The sequence below is a fragment of the Lithobates pipiens genome, unplaced genomic scaffold (assembly GCF_037356315.1).
Source record: "Lithobates pipiens isolate NorthernLeopardFrog02 unplaced genomic scaffold, aLitPip1_a1.2 Scaffold_59, whole genome shotgun sequence".
Lineage (NCBI taxonomy): Eukaryota > Metazoa > Chordata > Amphibia > Anura > Ranidae > Lithobates > Lithobates pipiens.
The window spans coordinates 622915-639398 of NW_027507880.1; the positions used below are offsets into that span (position 1 = coordinate 622915).

General features: G+C 40.2%; 1 protein-coding gene across 1 annotated transcript; it reads left to right on the forward strand.

Annotated features, from left to right (window-relative positions):
* The first annotated feature begins 407 nt into the window (after window positions 1-407).
* LOC143958186 (collectin-46-like) lies at window positions 408-15051 on the forward strand. The gene is made up of 5 exons (XM_077467657.1): window positions 408-453; window positions 1055-1163; window positions 6223-6303; window positions 10841-10903; window positions 14494-15051. The coding sequence occupies exons 2-5, from the start codon at window positions 1073-1075 to the stop codon at window positions 14874-14876; spliced, it is 618 nt and encodes a 205-aa protein (XP_077323783.1). The 5' UTR covers window positions 408-453; window positions 1055-1072; the 3' UTR covers window positions 14877-15051.
* The last annotated feature ends 1433 nt before the right edge of the window (window positions 15052-16484 follow it).

The following is a 16484-nucleotide window of genomic DNA, read 5'->3' on the forward strand; positions in this document are numbered from 1 at the left end:
GTGCATTGTACAGCTGACTTTCTTTATAGGACTGGTCTTAGAAAGAATTCACAGTGTGTCGGTGTAACCATGTGCAGGGTACCTTATACATTTATTATGGAGATGACCAAAGCTTAGGAGGAATTGGAACAAGGTCATCACAACCTTAAGTTGACTTTATGGTATTACCATGAATCCTGAAACAAGGGTTATGCACACAGAAGTTTAATAATTGTAGATCGTCTATGTCTCATGGTAAACCAAAGCATGTCTTTGTAAACACTAAAAATCTGCTTACTGGAGTCATTATTTTATTTAGGAGAGATCTGGGGTCAAAGTTTGTATTTGCTGTTTTTGATTTACTTAGTTTGCAGGTAGAAATATGTACAAGGTCAGATAACATATCAGTATATATATATATGACCACTTTGGATTTTCTGCTACATCTTCTCCAGGTCTCTTGTGTCTACCTTGGTGAGTACCATTATATGATTAAGTACCATTTAAATGAGCACCTTACTTCTATTCCTCAATACATTTATTTCTATGTATTGGTAGATCCAGCTGCCAAAATTACTTAAGATCAATTCACCAGCTTTTGGATGGTGCGAATATTTGTAAATTTTCTATAAAAAAAATAATGAATTCAATGGAAAATATTTGTTTCTTTCTTTTTTTTGTTTTGGATAGATTAAGGAAGAGTAACATCCTCTGTGATGATTTATTACTATATTTCCGCTTGGGAGATTCACTTGATTTGCTATGGTGGCCATCGTCACCAGGACATAATGAGATATAAGAACTGGAACAGCAAAGATCATCCAATGATCTGACACCTGTTTCACCAACAACTAGAAGGGGGTTCATTGGGGAGAACATTGGGGAGATTTCCTGGTGCTTTTCCAGGACGGAAAGTAAAAACCTCCCCAACTGGTCAATGACTTAGAACACATCCTTGCTATTAAATTTCCATGACAAGTAGTATTTTTGAGATCAGCAAAGGCAAGTTCATTCAATAAAGGAGTGAGGGCATTAGCATAAATTGAATAAAAGATTTTTTTCTGTTCCTCTGTAGATCCGCTGTGTTTAAAATATGAAAGCTCTGTTGGGTTTCGGTCTACTTTTTCTCCATGCGGCTTTAGTGACGTCGAGTGATACTGCTGAAAAAGCAAAGGGAGAACGAGGTATAAGTATTCATATCATAAAGGGAATCTGGAATAGGAGTTTTGGGGAAATTTGTTGCATCGATTTTTACTTTTTAAAATCAGTTAATTTTTTCATAAAAAGAAAAATTTGTTTATGTGATATATATATATATATATATATATATATATATATATATCATATAAACAAATGATTATCTTTACAAAAAATATAAAAATGTTTTAAATTGATTGTAGTCAAGTTTTAGTTTTTTCTTTTAAATACCTGCGCTGTCAAACCTCCCCTTCTCGAGCCCCCTGCTGCACACTCCTGGCTCCTCCCCTTCAGCGAGTGCCCCCATAGGAAGGGGGCACTCATGTGAGCGTTCATAGACACAGACAGCGTGGCTTGATCCCGCCCTCTATTACTCATCACAGAATTTGCCTGACAGCAATGGGAGCCAATGGCTTCTGCTACTTTCAGTCTGTCCTGCGAGAGTGGGGAGAGAAGACAGAGCCCCTCCAGACATGCACTGGATTGAGCGAGAACTCAGGTAAGTATAAGGTGGGTGAGGCGGCGACACTGAAGCTAAATATTTTTTTTACCTAAGGGCCAGTTCACACCATAGAAAAGCAGTCTGGCTGCACTCCAGATGCTTTTTTGCATGCGCATTTTTGATGCGTTGCAGTGCGTTTTTGATGCATTTTTTATGTAGACCAGTGCATTTCCCCCACTCTTTTTTTTTTCTTAACCATAAATAAGAACATGGGTGTTCCAGTGTGTTTTTGGTGTGTTTAGGTGCATCCCCGTGAGTTTTTGATGCCTTTTACAGCATTCCAGTATAGTGCAGGAAAAATGCAGCATGTTCTACTTTTTTTCTGGAACTGGAATGCACTGCAAGCACTGGTGTGAACTATGCCATTGAAAAACATATAACCTACTTTCTATGCGTTTTTGATTGGACTGCATGTGGTGAGAACTGGCCCTTAATGCAGGGAATGCAGTAGAGTGAATTTGCACAGGAACAAACAGCTGCCACTCCGGTAGCTATTAGACATGTGCATTCGTTTTCGTCCGAATGCATTTTCGTCCGAATTTCAGCTATTTTCGTTTTCGTTTTGACAAACGATAACGAAAGCACAAAATCCGAAAAACGAAAGATCCGACATAAATAAATGCTTTATTTTCGTTTTCATTGTTACAACAGTTCGATATAGAATAGGAGATTCGACATGACTCTGACAATAACAATCTGTCTATAGAACCTGTGGTCGAATGTGCCTAACCTTACCTCTATTAGTCCAAGATTATATAGAGAAAATATTTGACAGAGAAAAAAGATTTGACAGAGAGAAAAGATTCTGCAAGTTACTGTCCTAAAAACTGTTTGGGGACCCGGGTCCTTCCCCAGGGGACATGTATCAATGCAAAAAAAAGTTTTAAAAACTGCCATTTTTTCGGGAGCAGTGATTTAATAATGATTAAAGTGAAACAATAAAAGTGTAATATTCCTTTAAATTTCTTAGGGGGGGGGGGGGGTTGTCTATAGTATGCCTGTGAAGGGGCTCATGTTTCTGGTGTTTAGAACTGTCCTTTAGAAGTGTCATTTATGCAGGAAAAAAAGTCCTTTAAAATCATTCGCAGCTATTATGAATTGTCGGCTCCCGTAATACAGAGAACACTCATTGAAAGTCATTGATAAAAAAATAAATAAATAAAAAAAAAGTGTGGGGGTCCCCCAAATTCAATTACCAGGCCCTTCAGGTCTGGTATGGATATTAAGGGGAACCCTGCCTCAAATTTAAGAAATAAATAGACGTGGGGTTCCCCCTAAATATCCATAACCAGACCCTTTATCCGAGCACGCAACCTGGCAGGCCGCAGGAAAAGAGGGGGGGACGAGAGAGCGGCCCCCTCCCTCCTGAACCGTACCAGGCCACATGCCCTCAACATTGGGAGGATGCTTTGGGGGTCTGTGACCCCTCAAAGCACCTTGTCCCCATGTTGATGAGGACAAGGGCCTCATCCCCACAACCGTGGCCGGTGGTTGTGGAGGTCTACGGGCGGGGGGCTTATCAGAATCTGGAAGCCCCCTTTAACAAGGGGACCCCCAGATCCCGGCCCCCCCCTGTTTGAAATGGTAAGGGGGTACAAAAGTACCCCTACCATTTTACAAAGAAAGTGTAAAAAATTGTTAAATAAAACAAACACACTTTTGAAAAATTCCTTTATTAAAAATAAAAAAAAGATTCCAGCGGCGGTAATCCACTCTTGCTATCCAGCGACGGACGGTCAACTCTCCAGCGATATCTCATCTCATCCAGCGCAGCGAATCCATCCTTATTCTGTCTCCGTGGAGGAGACACTGCAGGCATTCCGGCTGCCTGACGTTTCTTATATACGGAGTGCGGGGCCACCCGTCACCTGACCCCGCCCCCCTCTGACGCAAGGGGAAACCCGGGGTTCCCTGTGACGTATGGGTGACCCCGACCCCCTCTGATGTAACGGAAACCTGCCTGTGTTACATCAGAGGGGTGCGGGGTCACCCATACGTCACAGGGAACCCCGGGTTTCCCCCTGCGTCAGAGGGGGGCGGGGTCAGGTGACGGGTGGCCCCGCCCTCCGTATATAAGAAACGTCAGCCGCCGGAATCCTTGCAGTGTCTCCTCCACGGAGACAGAATAAGGATGGATCCGCTGCGCTGGATGAGATGAGCCATCACTGGAAAGATGACCGTCCGTCGCTGGATAGCAAGAGTGGATTACCGCCGCTGGAATCTTTTTTTTATTTTTTTTATTTTTAATAAAGGAATTTTTCAAAAGTGTGTTTGTTTTATTTAACCATTTTTTACACTTTCTTTGTGAAATGGTAGGGGTACCCCCTTACCATTTCAAACAGGGGGGGGCGGGATCTGGGGTCCCCTTGTTAAAGGGGGCTTCCAGATTCTGATAAGCCCCCCGTCCGCAGACCTCCACAACCACCGGCCACGGTTGTGGGGATGAGGCCCTTGTCCTCATCAACATGGGGACAAGGGGCTTTGAGGGGTCACAGACCCCCAAAGCATCCTCCCAATGTTGAGGGCATGTGGCCTGGTACGGTTCAGGAGGGAGGGGGGGCGCTCTCTCGTCCCCTCCTCTTTTCCTGCGGCCTGCCAGGTTGCGTGCTCGGATAAAGGGTCTGGTATAGATTTTTAGGGGGACCCCCACGTCAAATTTTTTCTTAAATTTGAGGCAGGGTTCCCCTTAATATCCATACCAGACCTGAAGGGCCTGGTAATTGAATTTGGGGGACCCCCACACTTTTTTTAAATGTATTTATTTATTTTTTTATCAATGACTTTCAATGAGTGTTCTCTGTATTACGGAGCTGACAATTCATAATAGCTCCGAGTGATTTTAAAGGACTTTTTTTCCTGCATAAATGACACTTTGTGCAGGGACAGTTCTAAGCACCAGAAACATGCGCCCCTTCACAGGCATACTATCGACCCCCCCCCCCCCCCTACGAAATTTAAAGGAATATTACACTTTTATTGTTTCACTTTAATCATTATTAAAGTCACTGCTCCAGAAAAAACAGCCATTTTTAAAACTTTTTTTTGCATTGATACATGTCCCCTGGGGCAGGACCCGGGTCCCCAAACACTTTTTAGGACAGTAACTTGCAAATTAGCCTTTAAAATTAGCACTTTATATTTTGAATGTTGGAGTCCCATAGACTTTAATAGGGTTCTAAAGTATACTATATACTAGCTCCGTCGAATCTTCTTTATACATTCGACAGACACCATAAGCCTTCAAAGACAGATTCGACCGTAATTCATGTGGATTTTCGGACGAATGCAATTTTTGAACGAAAAACTAAATAAATAAAAACGAATTTCGGGAGTAACTAAATAAATTAAGTTTTCGGACGAAAACGAAATTCCGAAACAAAATATTTTACTCTGCACATGTCTAGTAGCTATCTACTCCTAACCGCGTTAGGGAATAGTGTGGTGCCCGATTCAGCACATCACATGGCTAACTTTTTTTTTTTGTAGAAACTATATGTGACTACACTTCATTCATGGCAATGTAGAGCACTGTCACACGATTCAGTATGATGCACTGCAATAAAATGCAGCATGCAGCAAACAATTGTTTTGTGTGTCCTTGCCTTGACAGACGTTTTAGGAATGCAGTAAATTGTCTGTCACCATAGATAGTCTGAAATCACCCATGTTTAGACATTAGAACCCCTGTAAACATTTCATTACTTTTACAAAAAATCAAAAAATAAGTATATATATATATATATATATATATATATATATATATATATATACACACACATATATATATATACACATATATAAATATATATATATATATATATATATATATATATATATACACACATATATATATATATATATATATATATATATATATATATACACACATATATATATATATATATATATATATATATATATATATATACACACATATATATATATATATATATATATATATATATATATATATATATATATATATATATATATATACACACACACACATATATATATATATATATATATATATACACACACATATATATATATATATATTATACAGTATATCACTGATTACACAAATTGGCAAAGAGGACCTGTGCTGTGAGTATTGAACCCGTCAGATCTTTTTAAATCAATGCTTCAACGGGCTCTAAAGTGGGGTAAGGGATAATGGGGGGAAGGGGGCTGGCAAGTCCAGAGGTTAATAAAAAAAAAAAAGAAGTTTACTTAAAATTAGAAGAAAAGAGGTTTAACCTTAAACTCTTGCCATTCTTTACTGTAAGAGTGGCCCTTCCACAGGCAGTGATCTCAGCAGGAAGCATTGATAGTTTGAAAAAAACATTAGATAAGCACCTGAATGACAACATACAAGGATATACAATGTAATGCTGACATATAATCACACACATAGGTTGGACTTGATGGACTTATGTCTTTTTTCAACCTCAACTACTATGGAACTATGCAACTTTGTTTAAAGTGAGCCCAGGGTCACCTCACTTTCATATTGTGTTAAATTTTATGCTATAATTAAACAGGGTTTCCTGGACCGCCTGGAATTCCAGGACCACGAGGAGTACCAGGACCCCCGGGGCCACCAGGCAACTGCAAGGATATAGGTAGGATGGAACATTGTTCTCAAGAATCTTTGCTTTAAATGATATTCTATATCTAGATGATATAATTTTTAAGGTTAAAATAAAGCTCTGGGCATTTTTTTTCTTGGCTTTGAAGAATGAAGGTTGGAACCTCTGTTAAGTTTATAATGCTGTGTCCTATTTGGGTTCATTTTATTTTTTTGGTGGATGTTTAATATTATTTTTCAAACATTTTGCTATGGAAACCATTACAAAAATTCCTTTAAAAAATGATTCCTTTGTTTTACAACTGAACGTCTGATACAGGAATCAGCATGCAAGATATATTGCAAAGCATTCTGTAATAGGAAAGGCCCAGAACTGGCTGTGTGCACTGAAGCAGCTTGTGTACAGCTCAGAGAGCCCAATGGTTTGATTTGAGAAACAAAAAAAAACATCTAATGCGGCGTACACACGACTGGTTTTCCCATTAGAATAAACTCTGAAGGTTTTCCAACGGAGTTGCATACACACGATCACACCAAAGTCCAATCATCAAGAACGCGGTGACATACAACACATTTGACGTTTTACTAGAAAAAGGAAGTTCAATAGCCAGTAGCCAATAGCTTCCTTCTCGTACTTGCTTCAGAGCATGCGTCGTTTTTAGTCCATCGAAAAAGCATACAGACAAGTGGTTTTCCGATAGGTGTTTAGAACATGTTCTCTTTCTAGGTCCATCAGAATTTTCTAAAACAAAAGTCCGATGAGGCATACACACGATCGGAATATACGCTGAAAAGCTTCCGTCTGACTTTTTCTGTCAGAAATTCTGGTCATGTATACGTGACATTGGTGATGAAAGTGTAAGGGGGTTCCTGTATGTGACTCAATTTAGAGGTTGTCTAACCGGATCCCCCACCCCCCCCCACACACACACACTTTGCCATAACAGTTAGATAGAAGCTGCTATTAAAGAGGAAACTCCTTCAACAATTGTTCACTAGACATGTACAATTTGTTTTGGTCCGAATACAAATTCGGACAATTTTTTGGCTATTCGGAGATTTGGATGTATCCGAATCTCCAAATGAAATAGTAACGAATAGTATTGCGTTTTGTTAAAAAAAAATATTTTGTTTATTCCTTTTCTAAAAAATTCCAACTTTTCAGAACAATTAGAATTCGAATCAGTTGAAAAAAATGATCTATTTGAATTCTGTGTGAAGAATAGCTGGTTGTTAAGCAGCCAGGAAGCTGCTTTGTCCTTAACAACCATGAGTCATCATCTGTCAGTGGGCTTTTCAATGTAAAAAAAAGAACGTCGGCATTATCAGGCAATTGAAAAATATTAAAAAAAAAAGCCGGTGCTACCCCCCTCCCGGGCCATACCAGGCTCTTTGGGTCTGGTAATGGATTTTAAGGGAAACCGCCGCGCCCAAAAAATAAAAAAAAGGCATGGGTTCCCCTCCAAAATCCATACCCCCCGCCCCAAAGCATCCCCCATGTTTAGGGCATGTTTTGGTCTGGTATGGTTTCGGGGGGGGGGGGGCGTCACCCTTTCCTGACCTGCCAGGCTGCTTGCCTGGATAAGAGTCTGGTATAGATTTTAGGGGGAACCCCACGCCATTCTTTTAAATGTTTTTCTATTGCTGGGCAATGCCGGCATTCTTTTCTTTACATTCATCGGTCAGTGGGGAAGCCCACTGACAGATAATGTGTCATGGTTGTTAAGGACATGGGCAGCTGGCTTTCCAGTCCGCAGCTTAACAAGTAGTCATATCTTTGCACAGAATTTGAATAGTTCGATTATTTTTTCCACCAATCCAAATTCTGATCATTCTAAAAAGTTGTCATTCGTTAGAAAATTAATAAAGGAAACATTTTTTAAGGTAAACAAAACAAAACTAAACAAATTCCAAAGCCAAACTAAATGAATTCCATAATGAAACGAAATTAGTAACATAACAAATCTATCTGAAACTAAACAGAACAAATGTTTCCATTCTGCACATGTCTATTGTTCACTGACTCTAAAAGATTGCTCAACTATAATGGTTCCATTCCTGGCACTGTTTCAAAAGTTCTAAATCATCTAAATCATCTAAATCAGACAAGCTGCATAACGTTGAGCTTCTTTTTTAAAGAATGACAACCCCCCCCCCCTCCGGATTTCCCCCGGATTTCCCGGACACATCATTTACCCTTTTGTAATGAACAAAACACTGTTTAAAGCTTATGTTTAGCCAAAACATCTTTTATTAATTTTGGATAAAGTGGGGAAGGGTTGAGAGCCCTTTTGGGATTCCTGAAACTTTTGTAATAAAGATTCATCCCCACTTCTTGTTCTGCAGACAATATTTAACCACATAGGTAATGAGGGGAACTCTTCAACAACTATTACTTTAGGAGCTACAGTACAACCAAGTTTGTCACAGCCCTTACCATGTACAGTACATTGGTCATCCAGAGGGTCATGTTTTTTCACTCAGCAGAAGTGGAGTTACATTTTAAGGTCTTGTTGCACGGTGCTTAAGGACTAGTTTCTCAATATGACAGCTTTGGAGTCTTGCGATTTACCACCACTGGGCACCCTGTGCTGCATCATGCAGGTCACGCGCTTTCCCATACTTGGATGTATGGGGTAATTTACTTAGCTCTGGTGCTTGACCGGAGTAGAGTTTATGGGAATATAAGAAAGGGGGTGGGAAGCTAAGTGAACCTGTTACTTTGCTTGTATGGGTATAGCACAGGTTCAGGTCAGGCTAAAATAAAATAGTCCATTTTGCAGACATTTTTACGGCCTTCAGTAGACGTACTGTGATGCAGATCCACATTGCTAACACATAATGATCTGGAGCAGACCTGGTCAAATTATGGCCCCAGTGTCACATCCAACCCTTTCGCTTTCCCCATCGATGCCTCCAATGTCAGCATGCCTCTCTAAACTTGTCAGGTTCCTGACAGATGTCTGTGTGGAGAGCTGCAAGAACTGGAAGGATAGAACCTGAGGAGCTGAGCAGTACAGCAAGGAGGCTTGGTTCTGATCAGAAAGCATTGTCTAAGAGATGTCCCAACAAACTCAAGCCACTCTGGTAGCTGGCCAAGTTCTTCCTGGCGCCTGCAAATTCTAGGAGCCGTACACCTGTTCTTTACTCCAGATCAGGATCTGATGAAATCCCCACTGTAGCAATCTCAGGCTCCCTCCTTCCAGCCATAGTGCTTTTCAGAGGCCATTTGACAGGTGGTGAGGAGATGTAATATCACCTCCTCAAAGCAAAATTGTACCTACCGCAGTGCAATCGTGGCACCATTAGTCACTTCAATGAAGGGCACTTTCACCTGCTTTCTACCCAGGCCAGTTTTCAGCTTTCCTGCCCAGAGCAATTTTCAGCCTTCAGTGCTGTTGCACTTTGAATGACAATTTTGAGACAGATGGATCTTTCTTTTGGTGGTATTTAATCACTACTGAGTTATTTATTTATTTTTGCTAAACCATGAAAAAAAAGACCAAAAATTCTGTTAGTTTTGTAAGTATTATAAGTATTTTTTCTCCTTCACTGATGTGCGCTGATGAGGCTGCACTGATAGGCACTGATGGGGAGGCACTAATATGCAGCAGTAATAGTCACTGATAGGCGGCACTGAGGGGCACTGATAGGCAGCACTATTGTGCAGCATTTATGGGCACTGATAGGCAGCAATGATGGGCACTGATGGGCAGAGACTGATGAGGAGGCACTGATAGGCGGCACTGATGAGGAGGCACTGATGGGCACTGGCAGGCGGCACTGATTGGCATCACTGGTGGGCACTGTTAGGCATCACTGATGGGGCTACACTGATAATTATTGCACTGTTTATAAGTGAAAATCCTCTCCCCATGAGCAAAGCCGCTTATCGGCTCTCCTCTACTCATGCGCTGTCAGAGTCAGCAGAGGAAAGCCGATAACTGGCACTTGCTATTTACATTGTGATCAGCTGTGATTAGACACAGCTGATCACATGGTAAAGAGCCTACGTCATAGGCTCTTTACAGAGATCGGAGATGCAGTGTGTCACTGCACCACCAATCGCCGCTATGCGAGCAGCTTGTTCTGAGGGTTGTTATATGACATCCAGTCAGAACAACTGAACCTCCTCCCAACTATCATTCTACTATTATTTTACAGTTTGGGTGGGCAGTCAAACTACGACTTAGTACCCATTTTTAACCATTCCTCCAACCGCCCATCTGAAAGAGACCTATTTTATTAGCAGTTGTACCTATTATTTCTAGTGCCAGGTGTTTCTTTTCTATATGTTTACATACTTACAAACCTTCCAAGGTCCAAACATAATATTGAGAAGAATTAAGTTTGGCCTTCCACAACAGTCCCAGTTTCTCATGTGGCCCATTAGGAAAATGTATTGCCCCTTGACCTGGATTTTTGGTGGAATAATCTGATAGGTGGATATTCTAAGAAGAGCAGCCAAATTATTAAATTAAATACAAATCATGGAGTACATTTTCTTTCAGTAAAAGACTTCATTGCTTTTCGTATGAATCCTTAAACATTATCGAATTCTCTTTCCTCAGTATGTGAAGATCTCCAAGGGAAATTCAAAGCATTGAACGGACAGCTAAAAGAACTGCAAACAGGTAAGAAGAAATGAAGGATTGTTGGAAAAATCTAGTTGGGCACCTTTAGGACCTGATGTACCAAACTTGTTCTATTAAGGACTTATTTTTTACCCAAGAGACTAAATCTGAGTTGGACCATGGTGACATATCTTGTTCTTTGTAAGAATAAGTTGTGTTCTTTATGGTTGGATAACTTGAATTGTATGCAGATTGTAATATTTAATAGTAATGTGTTGGGACATTGCTTTTTTTATTAAATATGTGCAAACAAAAATGCCATTTGATCTGGGCAGGGGTAAATGTAGTTTGCATGTCAGATGCAATGCTCTATTAAATGGAGGAACAAGAAACATAATCCCCCAGTGGATAGGTGAGTTTATAAATTAAAGACAATAAATAAGGGGCATTTTGCATGGATTTGTATTGGGCCATGTCTTGGCTATAAACAGGAGTTAGCAACAGGTTGACATAGGATAGGTTCGTCTTTACAAGCATGTTATATGTTACATGCATATTTAAGGTCTGACATGTAACATGCTCCTTCTACCCCCTTGCCCTGTTACAGAGGGCATGGGTTCCTCTCCCCACAGCCACTGTCACATTTTGAAAACTGGCCAGCTGTGCAGGGCTTGGCCCAAGATATATGAATGAGAAAACTACAAATCCAGACCACCGCCTCAGCAGGTGACTGGTAGTTATTATGCCCTGTGCACACGGTCTGACTTTCTGACGTTAAATGTGCCATCAGATCTTGTTGTCGGGAAATCCCATATTGTATGGGGTCCACCGGACTTTTTCCATCAGAATTTCCGACACACAAAGTTTGAGAGCAGGATCTAAAATTTCCAGACAACAAAATTAAGTTGTTTAACCACTTTCAGACCGGACCAATTTGCTGGTCAAAGACCAGACCACTTTTTGCGATTCGGCACTGCGTCGCTTTAACTGACAATTGCGCGGTCGTGCGACGTGGCTCCCAAACAAAATTGACGTCCTTTTTTTCCCACAAATAGAGCTTTCTTTTGGTGGTATTTGATCACCCCTGCGGTTTTTATTTTTTGCGCTATAAACAAAAATAGAGCGACAATTTTGAAAAAAACACATTATTTTTTACTTTTTGTTATAATAAATATCGCCCAAAAATATATAAAAAAACATTTTTTTCCCTCAATTTAGGCCGATACGTATTCTTCTACATATTTTTGGTAAAAAAAATCGCAATAAGCGATTATTGATTGGTTTGCGCAAAAGTTATAGCGTTTACAAAATAGGGATAGTTTTATAGCATTTTTATTAATAATTTTTTATTATTTTTTTTTTTACTAGTAATGGCGGCGATCTGCGATTTTTATTGTGACTGCGACATTGTCGGGGACCCATCGGACATTTTTGACACATTTTTGGGACCATTGTCATTTATACAGTAATCACTGCTATATAAATGCAGTGATTCCTGTGTAAATGACACTGGCAGTGAAAGGGTTAACCTGTGGGTGGCAGTGTAGGGGTTAAGTGTTCCTAGGGGTGTGTTACTAACTGTGGGGGGGTTGGGCTTTCATTTAGTGTACACTGATCTCTGCTCCAATCACATGGAGCAGAGATCAGCGTCACTAGTTGCTAGGCAGAATGAGAAAATGTTGTTTATACAGCATTTCCTCCATTCCGCCGCTCCGTGAGACGATCGCGGGGATGCCCGCGGCGATCGAGTCCGCGGGTCCCGCGACCGGACTCACGGAGGTCCCGACCAGCGCGGGAGCGCGCCGCCGGCGGCGCGCTCCCGATGGCACGGCGGCAACGAATATTGGACATACATGTAAGCCAATATGCCTGCCCGTGCCATGCTGTCGACGTACATCGTCGTGCGCTGGTCGGGAAGTGGTTAATTCCGAACGTGTGTAGACAATTGTGATGGACAAAGTGCCATGCATGCTCAGAATAAATTACGAGACGAAAGCTATTGGCTGCTGTCCTCTTTATAAACCCGTCGTACGTAGTTTACGTCACCGTGTCCTGAACGATTGGATTTTCTCACAACTTTGTTTGAATGTGTGTATGCGAGACAAGTTTGGGCCAAAATCCGTTGGAAAAAATCCTACAGATTTTGTAGTCGGAATGTCCGACCCTGTGTACAGGGCAAAAATCAACTGCAAGGGTGCTGATGATCCCCCTCATAGTTCATTCACAAGCACTGCAGCTTTCAATCTGACAGAGGTATTGACAGAAATATGCAAAGCTTCTCTGCAGGAGCCTGACATAGCACCCGTGATCCATTGATCTTGGGTGCAATGCTCTGCAGGCTTCTATAAAAAAAATAATAAATGCTTATTTTTTTTGCCTGCAAAAATATGTGCATTTATTATTTTTTTCACAAAGGTGAACTTCTTCGCACCGGTAGGAGATCCAGGGATGGCCTCGGCTTTCGGTGGTTATATCTGAATTATGCCTGAGGCCACAGACATCATTCAGATATCAGCGTTTTCAGCCGGTGATTCCCTGCACCATAAGAATGATCATAGCGGCTGTTCTGCCGCTTGATCGTTCTTACGGGAGGGGACATCCCCCCCTCCCACCGCCCTCCGGTGCTTCTACCGACTCACCGCTTCCATCGGTGAGTCGGTCACAGGATCCGCCGGCCCCCGGATAATACCATAGAGATTTCCGGCGGACCAGATTGTCCCTGGAGTCTCTATGATCGTTCAGAGGCCAGGCGCGATGTTATGACGTCACGCTCAGCCTCTGCATTCAAAATAACGGCACCGATTTGGCTAGGAAGTCAGGATCGGTTTTGTTTTGTTTTTATTTTAGGCTTCCCAGCCTTGAGGTGAGATGTGGGGTCTTATTGACCCCACATCTCACTGTAAATATAAAAGAAATACATTTTTTTTTTAAGTGTCAAACAAAAAAAAAAAAAGTTAAATTAACAATAAAAAAAATATTTAAGCGCCCCTGTCCCCGTGAGCTCGTATGCAGAAGCGAACGCATACGTAAGTCCCGGCCCACATATGAAAACGGTGTGCAAACCACAAATGTGAGGTATCGCCGCAAACTGTAGCGTGAGAGCAATAATTCCAGCACTAGACCTCCTCTGTAACACAAAACATGTAACCAGTAAAAAAATGTAAAGCATCGCCTATGGGGATTTTTAAATACCAAAGTTTGGCGCCATTCCACGAGCGCGTGCAATTTTGAAGCATGACATGTTGGGTATCTATTTACTCTGCATATCTTCATCTATCACATTATGCAAAAAAATTGGGCTAACTTTACTGTTTTGTTTTTTTTAAGCATGAAACTTTTTTTTTCTGAAAAAAACGCATTTGAAAAATTCCTGCGTAAATACCATGAGAGATAAAAAGTTGCAACAACTGCCATTGTATTCTCTAGGGTCTTTGTTAAAAAAAAAACATATATAATGTTTGGGGGTTCTATGTAATTTTCTAGCAAAAAAATTATGAATTTTACATGTAGGAGATAAATGTCAGAATTGGCCTGGATGGGAAGTGGTTAAGTACCAGCCCACCATCATCACCGCAATGTTATATTTTTACCCGTACATCATAATAGGTCTTGTGATGATATAATTTTTTTCTCTTCTATTTCCATTTCAGCATTTTTATTTTTCAAAGGAAGAGCTAGAAGTGGTGACAAAATTTACCTCTCAGATGGTGGTCTAGGCAATTTCACTGATGCTAAAAAAAGGTGTGCAGATGCGGGAGGTCAAATTGCCTCTCCAAATAATGCTGATGAGAACGAAGCCGTACGTTCCATCACCAATTATTTTGATGGCCTTGCTTTTCTTGGAATAAATGAACTTGAGACAGATGGTACTTACAGATTTCCATCAGGTGATGCGATCTCCTACACCAACTGGAAAAAAGATGCACCCAGTAATAATCAAGACACACACTGTTTAGAGCTGCACAGAACAGGAAAATGGAATGACATTGCTTGTCAAATTAAACGTCTTATCATCTGTGAGTTTTCTGTCTAGTGGGGAAATAATTACTTCCTTTGTCACTTTCATTTGTTGGCATGTTTTGGCTTTTGAGGTCTTAAATAAAACCATCATTAAAAAAAAGCTAAAGCATATCTAAACATAAGAATTAAAATGTAATCCTCAGATGAAAACAAAAAAAATAAAAATGAAAGAACTAATGTAGCCATGACATTTCAGCAGTTTATCAATCATTAAAAAAAACTGCCTTCTGATTTTGTAGTATTAAAAAATGTCAATTAAAAATAAAATAAAAAAATTAACATACCGTGTACTGTATATCATTATGTATTTCCATATTATAAGAAAGCGCAAAGTGAATTAATGACAAAAGACATGTTGTAAACCTACGTAACAAAGACTTTTCTAGTGGAGGTTTCAGATAAACAGAACATGAATTCTTTATTGTGCTTTAATGCACCTTAAAATGTGACTTGAGCAACAACTTATTTTTTATTCTTTATTTTCAAGAGAAAGAAAAAAAACGCATAACAACTCTATACACAACTGTATACACAACTCTTCCAAAGCAAAGGATTTTTATCAACTGTCCTGATCCCCTCTTTCTTAGAACAGGCATAGCATAGATGGACAGAACCACAGATTCTCAGGCAGTTATACAAATGTGGCCAAAGATCAGTGTACACCTGACCATCACACCGAAATCAGCTTGTTGGAAATTCCACTTATATGGTGTTGTCCCCTCTTCTGGAAATGCTTTTTGCAAGATTTCAGGGTGTCTATGGGAATTTATGGCCATTTAGCACAAGCGTTATATTTTGTTGTTATGCATTGCACTAAAAGTACAACTAGAACTGTTATTCACTGTTTTCTGTCAGTTTTAATCATAATATGCCAATCCTTTAAAGATCCAAGAAAGTAAATTTCTTCATAACTCTATGTAGGATTGAAAACCAAAAAAATTATTAAAATTATGAAGTTAATCCTAGGCAAAACTGCATCTGAATCTGTTTGAAAACACTTCCAAAGAAATTAAATATCATCTATATACCTTCACCATAGAAAGAGAGCTACTACCATGCTTTTTATCCTCTCAAAAAATGGAGATGGGTTCCCAATATGCCATACACCAATTGGCAAATCTGGGTAAAAAATAGTTATGTTGTAACATAAATCAAATACCGTTCAATGGGAAGTCTATCTTCTCCCTTCTTAAAAATGTCTTTCTCCACCAATGCATCTTCCACTGCCATACAACCTTTCTCATGATCATTATTGTGTACAAAGATTCCAAATGAGAATAATTTTATCTATATAGCTTCCTCATAAAACAGGGTACACACTCAGCTTATCATCCTTCCAAATAAAAATGGATTCCCAATATGCCATGAACCAGTTGGCAAAGATCTGTGCGAATCTTGTTCCCATACAAACTTTCTCATAATTAAAGTGGATGTAAACCCACTCTCATCCTTTCTAAACTACCTCGCTATTGGTTATCTAAAAGGATATACATGCCTCCTGCATTTATACTTATCTGTCCAATGTCTCCCCTCTGTCTGCTATGAGACCCGAAAAACTGCACATTTTGTGGGTGGGTCTGTTTTCCAGGGCTCAGTGGGGGGAGTCGTTATGTCAGTAGAC